The sequence below is a fragment of the Panthera tigris genome, chromosome E2 (assembly GCF_018350195.1).
Source record: "Panthera tigris isolate Pti1 chromosome E2, P.tigris_Pti1_mat1.1, whole genome shotgun sequence".
NCBI lineage: Eukaryota > Metazoa > Chordata > Mammalia > Carnivora > Felidae > Panthera > Panthera tigris.
Window position 1 is genome coordinate 15,171,255 of NC_056674.1, and position 16,854 is coordinate 15,188,108.

Genomic DNA, 16,854 nt, shown 5'->3' on the forward strand with positions numbered 1-16,854 from the left:
CCGCGCGGACAGTGCAGAGCCTGCTTGGGATTCTCTCTCCGTCTCTCTGCCCTCCCCTCGCTCATGCTCTCTCTCTCAAAATAAATAAAAAAGAAAGAGATCCAACAAGACTGCTCACAGCTTTCTGGGGTAGAGGGTGGGGAGTCAGGGGGTAATCAGAGAGGTTTCCTTTGCAAATTATTTGCTTAGATACGTGGACATCAGTTGGTAGCCGGGGTCAAAAAACAGGCCAAACCAGGATTCCTAATCGTAGGGAAAGCTGCTGACCGTCTGGGGTAAGCCAATCGCTAGCAGGGAGTTGGGAGTCAGGGTGGTCTGTCCTTGAGGTGACCAACAGGGACATCAAAAGGAACCCTTTCTGTAGTCTTGGGAGTCTCTGAGGTTCAGCTGTGGGGCCCTGGGCAACCTCTGTGGGCACCACCCATCGGCACCTGCCCTTTGGACCAGGCTGGGGCCACTTCTTTCAGAATTCCTGAGTCCCTGCAGATCCCCAAACTACGTCCCCCACCCCGCCTCCTACCTCAGGCGCAGCTCCCCTCCTGCTGGGCAACATACCGTTGGAGCCAGCGTGCCACAAGGGAGAGCGCTCCTGGCAGCCTCCCCTCGTGTCTCCTGCCATCTCCCCGGCTGGGCACAGCCAACAAACTGGCTCCATGAAATTGGTGCGAAACGTGAAGTGATGGGGGACCATTGTCTGTAGTCAATGCCCCGTCTGCCCCCAGCCCTGATCCTAAGAGGCTTTGTGGGATATTTCCAGCCGTGAGAACTTCAGGAGGTATGCTAAGCTCCATGCAGGCCCTGTTCTTTAGTCCAGGAGGAAACAGGCTCAGAGCTTACATGACCTGCCCAAGGTCACCTGGGCAGTAAGCAGGGAAGGCAGGACTTGCACAGAGTCGTGAGAAGGACGACTCCCAAATCTTAAAGTCGAACATGGTCAAGCGCGTGATCAGGTGAGGTCATTATCACTCCCGGTGCCATTTCCTGAGGGAGGAAACTGAGGCCCAGCGCGGGAACAGCGCGAAGTCACAGAACAAGGAGGGAGGCAGGATTTGGATCCAGGTGGGTGTTAGTCTGAAAATAACCTAGGAGAGCAGCTCCCATGTGGGCAGCAGCGCATCCCGACCGATCCTTTCAATGCCCCTTCCACAGATGGGGAAGCTTGAGGGTCGGGCTCTCTTTGCACACATCCTGGGCCTGCGGGGAAGGGCACAGGGTGGACCCAGCGCTGCCTACCAGCAGCTTAAAGTAGAGGAGCATGTGTTATGCACTTAGAGCATTGAATTTATACCAAGAAGGGGGATATGTGAGTGGAGCTATTTTCCGGAGGAAATCGAGGCCCACGGGGGATGTCACAGGCTAATACCACGCAGAGGGTAAATACCGTGCAGGAGGGTTCACATCACAACCATGGGGTAGGGGCGTTTTTTATTGCCATTCCTCCCCAGCAGATGGCAGTACAGAGCCAGGGCCTTATCCCAACAGAAGAGGCCCCCCGGAGCCACCGCTCTACAGGGAAGGCAAGGGTGTGGCCAGGGGGTGCCTCTTCCCAATTCACACCCAGAACCCCCACAGGCAAGCAGCGTTCCAGATGGAAGAGGCGAGGCCGGGATTTGAATCAAGGACCAGGTGCTTCCAGGGCTGGGATAGCTTCCCAAGGACTCCACAGGCACCCGGAGAGGAAGGTTCTCGTTCTGGGGGAAGCCCCGGCCGCCGGCGGCCCTGGCGGTCACTTCTTCTTCTGCACGTGGCCACAGTCGTACTTGCCGCGCACGATGGTGAGCTTCACGCCGGGCAGGTCCTGGGTGCGGCCGCCCTTCACGAGCACGACGTGGTGCTCCTGCAGGCTGTGGCCCTCTCCGGGGATGAAGCACACGGCCTCTCGGCCGGTGCTGAGCCGCACGCGGCAGCATTTGCGATTGGCCGAGTTGGGTTTCTTGGGCTTCCGGATGAACGTGCGCAGAACCACGCCCTTCAGCTGCGGCCGGCCCTCCGTGGGGCCCGGAGGGGCAGGCGGCCGCTTCGGAAGCCCCCGGCGGTGCATCTGGTTCAGGGTGGCCATGGGGCGGGCGGCCCCGAGCTGCGGGACCAGGGCTAGGCCTGGAGACACACAACCGGGAGGGCGCAGGGGGGTTATCATCCCAATGAAGGCAACGCGTAAGACTTCTAGGCCCTGTTGCGAGCACTTTTACAAGGATGGATTTGTTTACGTCCAGAGGTGGTTGCTAATATTAGCAATAACGTTTACTGAGCAACCGCCACAGGTCAGGTTCTATCTTAAACGTTTAACGTGAATTAACTCATTTTATTCGCAAGGAAGATACTGACTTTAATGCTGTTGAAAAACAGTAACAGGGGCGCCTGGGTGGCTCAGTCGGTTGAGCGTCCGACTTGGACTCAGGTCACGATCTCGCGGTCCGTGAGTTCGAGCCTCGCGTCAGGCTCTGGGCTGATGGCTCGGAGCCTGGAGCCTGCTTCCGATTCTGTGTCTCCCTCTCTCTCTGACCCTCCCCCGTTCATGCTCTGTCTCTCTCTGTCTCAAAAATAAATAATAAAACGTTAAAAAAAAAATTAAAAAAAAAAAAACAGTAACAAACACAATCAGACTCAGGGGCGCCTGGGTGGCTCAGTCGGTGGGGCTTCCGACTTCAGCTCAGGTCATGATCTCATGGGTTGATGGGTTGGAGCCCTGAGTCGGGCTCTGGAGCCTGGAGCCTGCTTCGGATTCGGTGTCTCCCTCTCTCTCTGCCCTTCCCCTGCTCATGCTCTGTCTCTCTCTCAAAAATAAATGAAGATTAAAAAAAATTAAAAAAAAAAAAGCAAACAGATTCACACCATGTCATGTACTGTTCTATGCATCGTACCTATATTAACTTGTGCCTGCCCCACAGCAACCCAGTGGGGTGTTTCCGGGAGGTGTCCCTCCTCCTCCCTGGCACACTCATTTCACACACAAACTTTATGCTCCCTCCACATCCAGGGAAGGCCCTGGCTCATGTTCTGTGTCTCACATTACAGCAGAATCCTCAAAGGGGCTGAGACGTTCCTAGGAGTCTCTTCCTAGTGGCGTGCCCTTGAGTAAGACTGCCGCTCAGTGGCCTCACTGTATCACAAACACCATGATCGAATCTCCCTCCTGAGTATGGTGTGTAAAGGCTGCCATGAGAGACACATATCGAGTCAGCTTGGGAGAACGAATATTGTTAAAATGTCGATACTACCCAAAGCAATCTACATATTCGATGCAATCCCTATCGAAATAACACCAGCATTCTTCACAGAGCTAGAACAATCTTAAAATTTTCTTTGTATTATTTTTTGTTAATGTTTATTTATTTTTGAGAGAGACACAGTGAGAGCAGGGGAGGGGCAGAGCGAGAGGGAGACACAGAATCCGAAGCAGGTTCCAGGCTCTGAGCTGTCAGCACAGAGCCCCACACGGGACTCGAACTCAGAAGGGGGAGATCGTGACCTGAGCCGGTTGGACGCTTAACAGACTGAGCCATCCAGGCACCCCAAACGATCTTAAAATTTGTATGGACCCACAAAAGACCCCGAATAGCCAAAGTAATGTTGAAAAAGAAAACCAAAGCAGGAGGCATCACAATCCCGGACTTCAAGCTGTATTACAAAGCTGTAATCATCAAGACAGTATGGTACTGGCACAAAAACAGACACTTAGATCAATGGAACAGACTAGAGAACCCAGAAATGGACCCACAAACGGATGACCAACTAGTCTTTGACAAAGCAGGAAAGAATATCCAATGGAAAAAAGACAGTCTCTTCAGGAAATGGTGCTGGGAAAACTGGACAGCAACATACAGAAGAATGAACCTGGACCACCTTCTTAGACCATACACGAAAATAAATTCAAAATGGGTGAAAGACCTAAACGTATGAAAGGAACCATCAAAATCCTAGAGGAGAAAACAGGCAACAACCTCTTTGACCTTGGTCACAGCAACTTCTTACTTGACATGTCTCCAGTGGTAAGGGAAACAAAAGCAAAAATGAACTATTGGGACTTCATCAAGATAAGAAGCTTCTGCACAGTGAAGGAAACAATCAGCAAAACTAAAAGGCAACCGACAGAATGGGAGAAGATATTTGCAAATGACACATCAGATGAAGGGTTAGTATCCAAAATCTATAAAGAACTTATCAAACTCAACACCCAAAAGACAATACAGTGAAGAAATGGGCAAAAGTCATGAATAGACACTTTTCCAAAGAACACATCCAGATGGCCAACAGATACAATGAGAAGATGCTCATCATCAAGGAATGCAAATTGGTGCAGCCACTCTGGAAAACAGTATGGAGGTTCCTCAAAAAATTAAAAATAGAACTACCCTATGACCCAGTAATTGCACTACTAGGTATTTATGCAAAGGATACATAAACGCTGATTCGAAGGGGCACATGCCCCCCAATGTTTATAGCCGCGCTATCGACAATAGCCAAAGTATGGAAAGAGCCCAAATGCCCATCGACTGATGAATGGATAAAGAAGGGGCACCTGGGTGGCTCTGTCGGTTAAGTGTCCAACTTCAGCTCAGGTCATGATCTCTTGGTTTTTGAGTTCAAGCCCCATCTCGGGCTCTGTGCTGACTGACAGCTCAGAATCTGGAGCCTGCTTCAGATTCGGTGTCTCCCCACCCCCACCCCCAGTCATGCTCTCTCAAAAATAAACATTAAAGAAAAATTTTTTTAAAAAATGTGGTATATACACATACACACAATGGAATATTACTCAGCGATCAAAAAGAACGGAATCTTGCCATTTGCGACAACATGGATGGAACTAGAGTGTATTATGCTAAGCAAAATAAGTCAGCCACAAAAAGACAAACATCGTATGATTTCACTCATACGTGGAATTTAAGAAACAAAACATATGAAGATAGAGGAAGGGAAGCAAAACTAAGATAAAAACAGAAAGCGAGACAAACTATAAGAGACCCTTAAATACAGAGAACTCAGGGCTGCTGGAGGGGGTGTAGGGTGGGGAGGATGGGCTAAATGGGGGGGAGAGGCATTAAGGAGGGCACTTGTTGGGATGAGTACTGGGTGTTGTATGTAAGTAATAAATCACTAAATTCCACTCCTGACATCATTATTACACTATATGTTAACTAACTTGGATTTAAACTTTAAAAAAATTAAAAATTAAAAATTAAAAAAAAATACATATCAGCTGAATGAATGAGTCAAGCGCTTTGCTTGGATGTCTCACCCACGGAATTTAATAAGTACCTGCTGAAGAAATCAATAACTGACCCAAACTCCTGATGCCCCCTGACGACGAATAGCAGCCCCCAAGGCAACCACTTCCCACCTCTTGCCCCCGCAGCCCGAGCTCTGCTAAAACCCACCGTGTATCCATCCATCCCTAATTTAACCCCTGATTCCCCCGGGGCTGCGGCAGAGGCACACAAGTCCCGGCGGGGATAGCCCTTATCCTGCTGCGTCTCTGCAGCTCAAGCCCCTAACTTACCATAATTTAGGGACGTGTTGAGGCCACGGAGAAGACCGGACCAGGACATCCCACCGCCTGCAGGGTCCCTGTGTGAGGGGATATGAGCATCAGGAAGGAAAAAGGGAAAAGTGGCCGTAGCCGGACAAGGGCCCAAATTCTGCCCACCACGTCCTCAGAGCCTTCTGATTAAATCCAAGGAATTTCCTTGACGATCTAACCGCAACCCCACACGTTGCTGACAGAAATTCCCTCGGTAAATCTAGTTTCGCTCTGAGTGGGCACCCAACAACCTCTCCCGCCCCCGCACACAGAAGCAGAAGATAAACTGAGGAGAGGGCCGGGGAGACTGATGGAATCCAATGATTTCCATCAACTTCACCGACCCTTGCGGGGTCCGCAGGCACGCCGAATCTGCCTCTTGCCCCTTCCGGAGGTCACCCCGGCCGGGATTGGCTGGTTCTGCCTCCCGTGTACGCTGAAGGGGCGGGGCACAGATGACGATTGGTCAAAGACAGAGTCAATCACAGTCGATTTTTCTCATCGAACTGTATTTGAGGCTCGAGAGGCGCTCACCCCATCCAGGGTCTGATTGGCAGGACGGCTGCTTTGCAATTGGTCTAAACGCGGAGGGGGCGGGACGAAGGGTGCGTGACTCCTTGTCCCCTGTCCAAGATGGCGGCGTCCATGGCGCGGCGCTTGTGGCCTTTGGTGGCTGGTCGGGGTCTTCGTTGCCGGAGAGGCTGCATCTGCAGCCATAGCCCAAAAAGAACTTTTGCCACGGAGAGACGAGACCGGAACCTCCTGTACGAGCACGCGCGCGAGGGCTACAGCGCGCTCCCTCATCTGGACATGGAACCTCTGTGCGCATGCCCGGAAGAGGCCGCGCGCGCCCTGCAGCTCCGCAAGGGGGAGCTGCGTCCCGAAGACCTGCCCGCGATCGTGAGTGCGCTTGCGCCGGCCGTCAGCTGCGGGGCGGAACGGGGCTTGCGAGATACTGTCCAGCAGGGGGCGAAACTACTGCAGGAATTTCCGTTTCTTCCCAAGTTTAGCCAGTATGTTGTGCTTGGCACCCATAGATGTGCCAGTTATCCACGGAGTGCTAGGGCCCTACTGTGTACCCACCCACCATGCGCCTGTTCCGTAAAGCGTACTGAGTACCTACTTTGCGCTTAGGAACTTACTACGTGCTGATGTTCTCTGTGCTCCAGCCTCCTGCCAGGCTTCCTGAAGACCACAAAAGAAAATAGGGGAGGGGGACGAAATTGAGGGACAGGGATGTGAATTAGACGAGGGTGGAGAGGGGGTTGCCTCTGGAGAGTAAGAACCCCGCACCTGCCCCACAGGTAGCAAGCATTTAAATAATTATTTAATTAATGGCTCTGCCGAACGGCTGCTTAGGGAGCATCTACTATGTCCCAGGCTTTGATAATGAGGTGGTGAATAATATAATACTACATGCCAGGGAACAAGAAGCAGTCACCATTATTACTAGACCTTGGGAGCAACCCAAGTGCCCACTGACGGACGAATAGATAAAATGGCCTACGGTACACACAGTGGGATATGATCCAGCCTTCCAAAGGGAAGGAAATTCTGACACATGCTAGAACATGAATGAACCTTGAGGACATGACGCTAAGTGAACTAAGGCGGTCACAAAAAGACAAAAGCCGGATAATTCCATTCACACCAGGTACCTAGAGTGGTCAAATGCACAGAGACAGGAAATAGAGTGACGGTTGCCAGGGGCTGGGGAGAGGGGAACAGGGAGATAGTGTTTAATGGGTATAGCATTTCAGTTTGTGAAGATAAAGTTCTGGAGATGGACGGTGGGGATGGCTGCACATTAGTGCCGTTGAACTGTACTCTTAAAAATGGTTGAAATGCTACACTTTATGTATTTTTAAAAATTTTTTATATTTATTTAGTTTTGGGAGAGAGACAGAGCATGAGCAGGGGAGGGGCAGAGAGAGCGGGAGACCCAGAATCGGAAGCAGGCTCCAGGCTCTGAGTTGTCAGCACAGAGTTCGTGGGGCTGGAACTCACTAACTGCAAGATCATGTCCTGAGCTGAAGTGGGACGCTCAACCGACTGAGCCACCCCGGCGCCCAACTTTATGTATTTTTTTAAACGTTTATTTATTTTCAGAGAGAGTGAGCAGGAGAGAGGCAGAATCCCAAGCAGCCTCCGCCCTGTTAGCACAGAGCCCGATGCAGAGCTTGAACCCACAAACTATAAGATCATGACCTGAGCTGAAACCAAGAGTCGGGCACTTAACCGACTGATTCACCCAGGCGCCCCATAAAATGCTAAACTTTATATTTTACCACAGTTTCTTAAAGTGCTGGTTTAGCAGTCTTGAATTATTTATAACCCGCTAATGGATCACATCCCAAAGCTCGAAAAACACTTCTTTAGGGCATGAAATGTGAAGAGGAAAATGGCATGTGGCTTTATGGGCAATACCAAGGCACGTGAATTGTTCCTAGGGGCACTGGGGGGCCATGGGTGCCTCCAGGCAGGAATGGGATTGTGTAAGAGCTCTGGCTGGATTGGAGGAGGTGAGCCTGAAGGCTGGGAGGATAGCACAGAGGTCCTCGTGGCAGATGACAGGATCTGGAGCAGAGAGGGGCAGGAGTCAGGGGATGGGAGCAGGACAGACGCGATGGACGTTCAGGAGGCAGAAACGTTGGGACACGGAACCTGGCCACAGGGCTGGGGTGGCATCCGGCAGGAGGCTCAGGGTCTTGCGGCCGGGGATGGGAGTTTGTGGGGCTGTCCCTGGAGGAGGAACAGATTCGGGAGGGGGATGTTTTTCCTAGAGTTACTTTTGCACATAGTGAGTGTCCAGGGGACATCCGGGAGAGCCACCCAGTGGGCAGCAAACCACCTTATGGCCTGCGCCCCCTCCCAGTTGCCAGCCCCGGGGAGGTAGGACAGTGCTGTTTGCACCATTTTATCAGAGGGAAAACTGCAGCCAGAGAGGACAGAGGGGTTTGCCCAGGGCTGCGGGCTCACAGAGGCACCTCACGGCAGTAGGTGTGCCCGTGAACCAGAGCTGAGCCTGCTTTGTTGGAGGGGGCGGGTTGAGCGCGGCAGCCCCATAGGACAGAGGCTGCCTCTCTCTTCTCTGACACTCAGAGGGGAGTGCTGGCGGGGCCTCAGCTCTGTGCCCCTCAGCGCCTGGGTCCTTTCACCCTCCTGCTCCGTGTCCCTTAGGATGCTGTCCGGTTTGGCTGTGCTTCAGAGCCTGTCATCCAGTCCAAGGGGAGTGAGAGAAAGCCCAGCATGGGGGCTTGTCTTCAAGGAGGTGACCCAAGAGTCACACTCTCCCCTTCCACTCCCGTCCATTGGTTGATCTTGGACACGTGAGCACAAGTAGCTGCAAAGGAGGCTGGGAAATGTCTTACGTCTGGGCAGCCGTGTGCTTTACATCAGGAAGCCTAGTACAGAAGGGAACGAGGAGAGCCTGGCTGCTGGGCTCCAGGTGGCCAGCAGGGGGAGGCTCCAGCGAGAAGGGGCAGGAGACAGTGGCCCCTTCACCCCTTTCCCTCCTGTGTCCTCCCCCAGATCTCAGCATGGCAGGAGCTGAGGCAGCTGCGGGAGCAGATCCGGAGTCTGGAGGAAGAGAAGGGGGCCGTGGCTGAGGCAGTACGGGCCCTGATGGTGAGCGGCAGGGGAAGGGAGGGGGTCCTAGGTGGGTGAGGCTTCACTATGTTGATTTGACCTCAGTTTCCCCGCTCACAGCCCAAGATGGCCGCGTAGTACCGTGTCTCTTCACATGACTGCCAGAGGCAGAAAACAGGACTTCTGTGGCTTGAGTAGTCTTGGGCTAGACAGCCAAGAGCATCTGCCTCAGGGGGCTGAAAAGAGTAATCATAAAAATAATAGCAGCTGTTTATATAGCAATCACTGTGTGCCAGACACTGTTCTAGATGCTTTCCTCCTCTGAACCCTCCCAACTCTGTGAGACAGGAACAATACAAACCCAATTCACAACCAGGCTCCCAAGAGGTTAGCATGTGCCTGAGCGTCGCAGCCGGAAAGTGGGCGAGGCAGGATTCGCACCCAGGCACCCGGGCTGCTTTTCGCCAGTCCGCTCGAAGGCCGACTGCAAAACTAGTTACACCTCCCAGTGACCCTCCTATGTAAGTGCCAGGCCCCAGACTACGTGCATCACGGGCGGGCAGCCGGTGACCACAACAAAATTGGTCACAGCTCACGTTCCATGAGCGCCAACTCATCTGCTCGGGGAAGCCATTCAGCAGCCCTGCTGGGGAGGTCCCGTTATCCCATTTCACAGGTGGGAATACCGAGGCTCGGAGCAGGAAAGAGATTTGCCCAAGGGACACGGAGCGGGTAGGCACCCGACATTCAGACCCGGGTCTGCCTGATTCCGCCTGCCGCTCTGGCTCGAGGAAGGTTCAGGTTCACCAGCTTTACCGCTCCTAGCCTCGATTTTCTTATCTACGAAACGGGAAGCACGCCGATGCCAACTTCACGGAGCAGGTTGTGAAGAAATAGGACCGCGTGAGAGCCGTTTGAGAGCAGGGACGGGCTCGATGAACAGAGCTGCGGGTGTGGCTACTCTTCCATTATCTTGCCTCCTCCCGGCTTTACTGAGAAACTGAGGCACGGAGGGGAGGAAGGTCTGTCCAGCCAGGCACCCGCAGAGCAAGGAACTCACCCCACCCCACCCGGCCCCGTTTGACCTTTCACCCCTCCTTTCTTCCCTCCTCCCCGGCCCCAGCTTCACGAACCTGATCACCCCCTCCGTCTCTCTTCTACCAGGTCAACCGGGACAACACTCAAGTGCAGCAGGTAGTCCCGAGGGCCGGTGTCCTGCCCCCGGGGGGAGTGGGCAGGTGCCACGGGGGTCGTGATTCCTACCTCGTGACCGAAGACAACAAACAGGATTATTGATCCAAGTGAATCTATTGGTTCCTGAAACCTAAGAGGCTGGCTTCTATCTGGTTCTAGTTCCCCCTTTGTTCCCAGACCGGCTTTCTGCCCTTAGAGAAAGGGGAGGCGGGGTGGGGCCCGAAGGGGACCGCTTCCCTGATCGCTGCACCCCTGGTCCTGGGGCTCGGGTCGCGTGCCTGTCTTCGAGCCAGTCGCTGTGGCCCAGGCATTAGAATGTTCTGGTAGGCCAGGGCTGAGTCACGGCCCCTGGACTTGCCATGTGGTGGTGAGGTGAGGTGAGGGAATTTCCCAAACAGAGATTCAGGATGTTGGGCCAAAGAGAGAGTGGGTGCCGACCACAGGGGTTGTGCCGGCAAGGCCCAAGGTCAGACTGGTTGAGGGACCCCCCCCGCCCTCTCCTGGACTGACCCGGCTTGTCCCCCTGCCCAGGACCCCCAGTATCAGAGTCTGCGGGCCCACGGCCGAGAGATCCGCGAGCAGCTCATGGTCCTGTACCCCAAGGAGACTCAGCTTGAAGAGGAGTTCTACCTGCGGGCGCTGAGGCTGCCCAACCAGACCCACCCGGATGTGGTGAGCGCGGTGCTGGGTGGCGGGGGAGCCCAGGGGCCCGCCCGGGACCACCCTCCCCGTGACTCCCGCTGTGTCCCTGCAGCCCATCGGGGACGAGAGCCAGGCCCGGGTGCTCCACGTGGTCGGAGACAAGCCAGGTGGGCCAGCCCCCAGGCCCGGAGCCGAGGCTGGGTGGTGTCCCTGGGGTGTGGGACGTGGCCGGTGCTCCCCTCCTCCTGCCTTCTGCCCTGTGTGTGTATGGCAGTCCGTCCCTGGCTCGCTTTGGCTGTTTCCCTTGGGTTTTCCTCCCTGACTCCGGTGTGTCTCTCTCTCTCTCTCTCTCTCTGGCTCTGATTCTCTGTACCCACCCACCTCTTTCTCACCTCCTCCTAATGTTCTCTTCCCTTTCCCTTCTCTCTCCTTTTCCACCTCGGCTCCGCGTCTCTCGCCATCTCTCCCTTTGCCAGTCCCGCCTCCGCTGCCCTCTCGCTCTCTCTCTCTCTCTCTCTCTCTCTCTCTTCTCTCTCCCCTCTCCCTTTCCCTCTGTCTCCCTCGCTCCCTCTTACTGCCTCTCCCTCCTGCTGGCTCTCTCATCCTGTCTGTGTCCCTGTTCTGTGTCTCTCTCCCAACTCCTTATTCCACTGCTTCTCATCCGGATCCAGCATTCTCCTTCCAACCCCGGGGCCACCTGGAAATCGCGGAGAAACTTGACATCATCCGGCAGAAGTGAGCTCCGCCCGCTCGCGCCCCCTCCGCCCTCCCCGCCCCAGCAGCTGGCTCAGCACCAGGTGTGGAGCCGCCCGGGCCTCACCCCGCATGAATGTTTGATGCCCGGTCCCCCGCCTGGCACCTGGCTTCTGCCTCAGGGTGCTCGGGTCCCCCTCTTCCCCCACCAGCCCGGCGCACACACACCCGCCTGTCTGCCCGTCTGTCTCCCAGGCGCCTGTCCCACGTGTCCGGCCACCGCTCCTATTATCTCCGTGGGGCTGGGGCCCTCCTGCAGCACGGCCTGGTCAACTTCACCCTCAACAAGCTCATCCAGCGGGTATGGGTCGGGATGGGAGGGCTGCCTGGAGGGGGTGACGTCGACAGTGACTCAGAGGGCTCAAGACGGGGAGGAGGGCGTTCCCTGTGCTCCAGCCATTATTTCAGAGCTTTACGTGTATTACCGACACATTTAATTCTTATAGCAACGTTATGAGGTAGATGCTCTTATCCCCACTCCAGGGATGGAGAAATTAAGGCCCGGAGAGGGCGTAACTAGCCCAAGATCTCACGGCTGCTGCTTGGAGCCGGCCCTAGGGCCTGTGCCTGGGACCTCACCACCTGCCGTAGTGTAAAGGAGGTGTTGCTGGAATGGGAGGGGTTGGCGGGGGCTGAAGGCAAGGGCTGTTGACCGTGGCCTCAGGCCATTTCCTGAGGGCACTGGGGAGCCACAGAAAGCTCTAACTACACCTCCCGCTACCCTGTGTGGGATGCAGTGAGAGGAAACCGCAAAGCACCGACAGGGCCCCGGCGGCAGGGACACCAGAGTCCCGAAGCCAGCTCCAAGCCTACTGGCTCCAAGCCAGTTGAAGCCTCCCTCAATCTCCTCTGAGGCGGAATGGGTTTTGAAGGACAAGCGGGAGTCACTGGCCCACTCTGCAGTGTCTCTGGTCTGGTGGGGGTCCTGGCCGTGCCCTCACCCCGCCCCCTTCCCGTTCACAGGGCTTCACTCCCATGACAGTGCCAGACCTTCTCCGGGGAGCTGTGTTTGTGAGTGCCCCCCGCACCCAGCTGCGTGCCAGGCCCTGTTCCAGGGACCCCAGGCATGAAGAACAGCCTGTCTCCCCTGCAGAGACAGCCCTGGGACTGGGTTGAGGGTGGGCAACTCCAGGTGCTTCCTGGGGAGGAGCGGGGCTTGTTCCTGCAAAAGGAGCCTGAGGTTATCTGTCCCCTGACCTGTGTGGCTTGGCCTCCTCCCCAGGAAGGCTGTGGGATGACACCAAATGCCAACCCGTCCCAAATTTACAATATTGACCCATCCCGCTTCGAAGACCTCAACCTGGCTGGGACAGCAGAGGTGGGGCTCGCTGGTAAGCACCTGCCTGGGGGCAGCAGCAGGGGTGAAGATCCCTCCAGTGTCCTCAGAGTGGGAGGGATTGTAGGGGATAACCAGGAGCATCCTGGGGGTGATAGCTGCCTGCCTAGGATGTCTCAGTGACCCCCCCAGGGCCAGCCTGTACAGTTGTGTAGGTTGTTAACTGCACAACAGTACAGTGAGGATCCAGCCCCATGCCCTGACGGGAGGTCGTGTCTACCAGAGAGGACACCTTTTCTAATTGTCACAGAGATTTCCTGTGGATGGTGGTGACCCATCCTGGCTGACACATTCTGTTCCTCTCTCCTCCCAGGCTACTTCATGGACCACTCCGTGGCCTTCAGGGACCTGCCAATCAGGTGATGTCCAGTTCCTTTATTTATTTATTTATTTTTTTAATTTTTTTTTAACGTTTATTTAATTTTGAGACAGAGAGAGACAGAGCATGAACGGGGGAGGGTCAGAGAGAGAGAGGGAGACACAGAATCCGAAACAGGCTCCAGGCTCTGAGCGGTCAGCCCAGAGCCCGACGCGGGGCTTGAACTCACAGACCGCGAAATCGTGTCCTGAGCTGAAGTCGGACGCTTAGTCAACTAAGCCACCCAGGCGCCCCGATGTCCGGTTCCTTTAGATCTTGTCCCCCACTGTGACATTCCCTCTCCCCTCCCTGACTCTACTTCCCCTGCCCACCCCCCCCATCCCCCACCCAGGATGGTTTGTTCCAGTACCTGCTACCGGGCTGAGACAGACACAGGGAAGGAGCCACGGGGACTGTATCGAGTGCATCATTTCACCAAGGTTGGTGTAGCCGCGACCTGGGGAGGAGGGCTCACTCCGGTGGCCGGGGGCCTTCTGACTCCTGTGCCCGCTGCACTGCCCCAGGTGGAGATGTTCGGGGTGACAGGCCCTGGGCTGGAGCAGAGCTCACAGCTGCTGGAGGAGTTCCTGTCCCTGCAGATGGAGATCTTGGCGGAGCTGGGCCTGCACTTCCGGTGCGGAGAAGGGTGGGGGTGAGGGAGGAGGGATAGGCTGGCTAGGTGCTCCCACCTTACACGCCCTCATCACCTCCTCTCCCTCCGCCCCCTTGCCCCGTGTCAGGAATACACGCGGGATACGTATCTGTCAGTCTGTAACGTCCCATGTGGGACCATAGGACGGTGACAGCAGCCTGAGTGGCACAGGGCGCCCCGGGGATGGGGACCCGGGCCCCTTCCCTCTCGTGGCTCCCATCCCTCGGTCATCGGCACTTCACCCCAAGGGGCTCCTCACTGCCTGGGCTCGGCGGGGAGGGCGGGGGCGCCCCCTTCCCTTTCAGGCAGGACCTGGTGGGTGGCCCCACGCCCTCCCGTCCTATCCGTCACACCTGGCTTCCAGAGAGGCCGGGCGATGTGCGCTTTTCCTCTCGGTGACCCGTTACAGACCCAGGGTGCCGAGAGTGGCCACGTGCCCACTCTCCTCCCCGTCCTCCCCCCCCCATCCGCTCGCCTTCCGCCTTCTCCCCTGCCCCGTGCCTCGCCTCTGTGCCCTCGTCGCCACCAGCTCCGCCTCCTTTTTCGCTTCCATTTTCCTCTTTTTTGGCTATCTTCTCTTCCATCACCCCCCGTGCCTTCTCCCTCCTCCCCCTCCTCCTCCACCACTGCCGCCACCTCCTCTTGCCTCTCACTGACCTTCGCCACGACTTTCTCTTCCGCCGCAGCGTCCTGGACATGCCCACCCAGGAACTGGGCCTCCCCGCCTACCGCAAGTTCGATATCGAGGCCTGGATGCCGGGCCGCGGCCGCTTTGGCGAGGTGAGCCCCCGCCGCGGTGGGGACGCAGTGGGGGACCGGGACCGGACCCCCCACAGGTGATCCTCTCAGCCCACCCCTCCCCGCACCCAGGTCACCAGTGCTTCCAACTGCACGGACTTCCAGAGCCGCCGGCTGCACATCATGTTCCAGAAGGAGGCCGGGGAGCTGCAGTTTGCCCACACAGTAAGCGCCCGCCCCCCCTCGCCCAGCCTCCCGAGAGCCTCCACTCCCTGAGGCCCACACCCCCTCGGCCTCTCCGGGGCAGGAGAGGTCGTCGCGGATGCGAGCACGCCTCTCCCCCAGGTGAACGCCACAGCCTGTGCCGTCCCTCGCCTGCTCATCGCCCTCCTGGAGAGCAACCAGCGGGAGGTGAGCGGTGGAAGGATCCCACCCAGGGAGGCCGAGGGTGGAGGCCCGGGTCAGTGGCAGCATCCTGAGGCCTGCTCTGCCCCCAGGACGGCTCGGTCCTCGTGCCCCCTGCCCTCCAGCCCTACCTTGGCACCGATCGGATCACGGCCCCCACCCACGTGCCTCTCCAGTACATCGGCCCCAACCAGCCCCAGAAGCCCAGGCTCCCGGGCCGGCCCGCTTCGAGCTGAGAGCGCACCCTCATCGGTCAGCAGGGCTGTTGCCGCTTCCTGGAGCTCAGGGGACCCTGGAGACCTGGGACCCGTTTTCCTAAGCCCGTCCTGACATCTGCATTCCTCACACCGGCTCCGTGCCCGGGCCCCTTTCCTACTTCCGTACTTCCTCAGAATCAGCCGGTGACCCTGTTGTCACTGGTGGTCCCAGCCTGCTCCGGAAAGCGGGACGCCTGGGGATTTAAAAGCTGTAGGGATGGGGGAAGGAGAGGAAGAGGCCTCCAAACGCCCTTCCTTCTTCCCTCCCCCAGTACTTAGCAGAAAAGTCCCCAATAAATGGTCAGAACCAAGGCCTTTGTGGATCTGTGAGCAAGGGACATGACCCTGGCTGACCTGCGGGGGTGCTGGGCAGTTGGTCAGAGGTACTAAACCATCATAGGGTCTGTGGCCACAGGGACCATGGCCAAGAATGTCCAGCAGCCCCCAGAGCACACGGAGGGCAACTTGGGGGCCACCTCAGGAACTGAGAGGGTGCGAGGCCTCTCCCTTGCTCTAGGACGAGGGGCACCTTGCACTGACCCCAGTTGCTTTTTTTTCTTTTTTTTTTTTAATGTTTATTTATTTTTGAGACAGAGAGAGACAGAGCATGAATGAGGGAGGGTCAGAGAGAGAGGGAGACAGAATCTGAAGCAGGCTCCAGTCTCTGAGCTGTCAGCACAGAGCCCGACGCGGGGCTCGAACTCACGGACTGTGAGATCATGACCTGAGCCGAAGTCGGACGCTTAACCCACTGAGCCACCCAGGCGCCCCTGACCCCAGTTTCAACCTCACTCCCCCATCTCCACTGCAGGGGGCTGGGGGGGGGGGTCCAGTAGGCAGCACAAACTCCACGAAGCAGAACTCACTCTTCCCCTCGCTGTGCCTGTCTTGGTACATGGAACTGCCTTCCCAGTTCTTCAGGCCACAGCCCTTCGGTCACTCTCTGCTCCCCTCGTGCCCACGTAGGTCAGACCCTGGCGGCTCCTTCTCCAAACCATTACCAGAATCCGCCCTTACTCTCTTCCTCCCCGGTCCCTCCCTGGTCCCTCCCCGGTCCTGTCCACTGTTTTCTCCCCATCTGGAGAGTCACGACAGCCCCTCCACCATCTCCTCGCTCCCCCGCCCCCACGCAGCCAGAGCGACCCTGCGGACACCTGTGTCTGGTCACATCCCTCCCCCGCTTGGAGCCCTCCTGTAGCTCCATCTCAGGGGAAAGGACAGAGCTGTCCCCGTGATCCACAGAGCCCCACGTGGTCTGCCCCCTGCCTTCCGTTTCAACCCACCTCCTCTCTCTCGTGCTCTGGTCTTGCTGTCCTAACTCTGCAGACTCATTTTTTTTTTTTAATCTTTATTTATTTTTGAGAGAGAGAGAGAGACAATGTGAGCGTGGGGGAACAGGGAGAGAGAGGGAGA

At 56.5% G+C, this 16,854-nt stretch overlaps 2 protein-coding genes across 3 annotated transcripts; one reads left to right on the forward strand and one right to left on the reverse strand.

Annotated features, from left to right (window-relative positions):
- Positions 1 to 1,408: 1,408 nt before the first annotated feature.
- Positions 1,409 to 5,930, reverse strand: MRPS12 (mitochondrial ribosomal protein S12). Of its 2 annotated transcripts, none has more exons than XM_007096889.2 (3): positions 5,863 to 5,930; positions 5,498 to 5,565; positions 1,409 to 2,097 (listed from the first exon to the last, which is right to left on the reverse strand). In XM_007096889.2, exons 2-3 carry the CDS (start codon positions 5,544 to 5,546, stop codon positions 1,727 to 1,729), a joined length of 420 nt encoding a protein of 139 aa, XP_007096951.2. In that variant the 5' UTR covers positions 5,547 to 5,565; positions 5,863 to 5,930; the 3' UTR covers positions 1,409 to 1,726. The 2 variants fall into 2 exon arrangements, with proteins under 2 accessions (XP_007096951.2, XP_042825054.1); XM_042969120.1 differs by having other exon boundaries at positions 5,498 to 5,554; positions 5,863 to 5,901.
- Positions 5,931 to 6,073: 143 nt separating this feature from the next.
- SARS2 (seryl-tRNA synthetase 2, mitochondrial) lies at positions 6,074 to 15,752 on the forward strand. The gene is made up of 16 exons (XM_042970164.1): positions 6,074 to 6,418; positions 9,050 to 9,145; positions 10,271 to 10,300; positions 10,832 to 10,972; positions 11,055 to 11,109; positions 11,614 to 11,677; positions 11,891 to 11,996; positions 12,659 to 12,706; positions 12,918 to 13,026; positions 13,345 to 13,390; positions 13,742 to 13,829; positions 13,914 to 14,023; positions 14,728 to 14,821; positions 14,912 to 15,004; positions 15,125 to 15,190; positions 15,277 to 15,752. Exons 1-16 carry the CDS (start codon positions 6,152 to 6,154, stop codon positions 15,418 to 15,420), a joined length of 1,557 nt encoding a protein of 518 aa, XP_042826098.1. The 5' UTR covers positions 6,074 to 6,151; the 3' UTR covers positions 15,421 to 15,752.
- Positions 15,753 to 16,854: the final 1,102 nt, after the last annotated feature.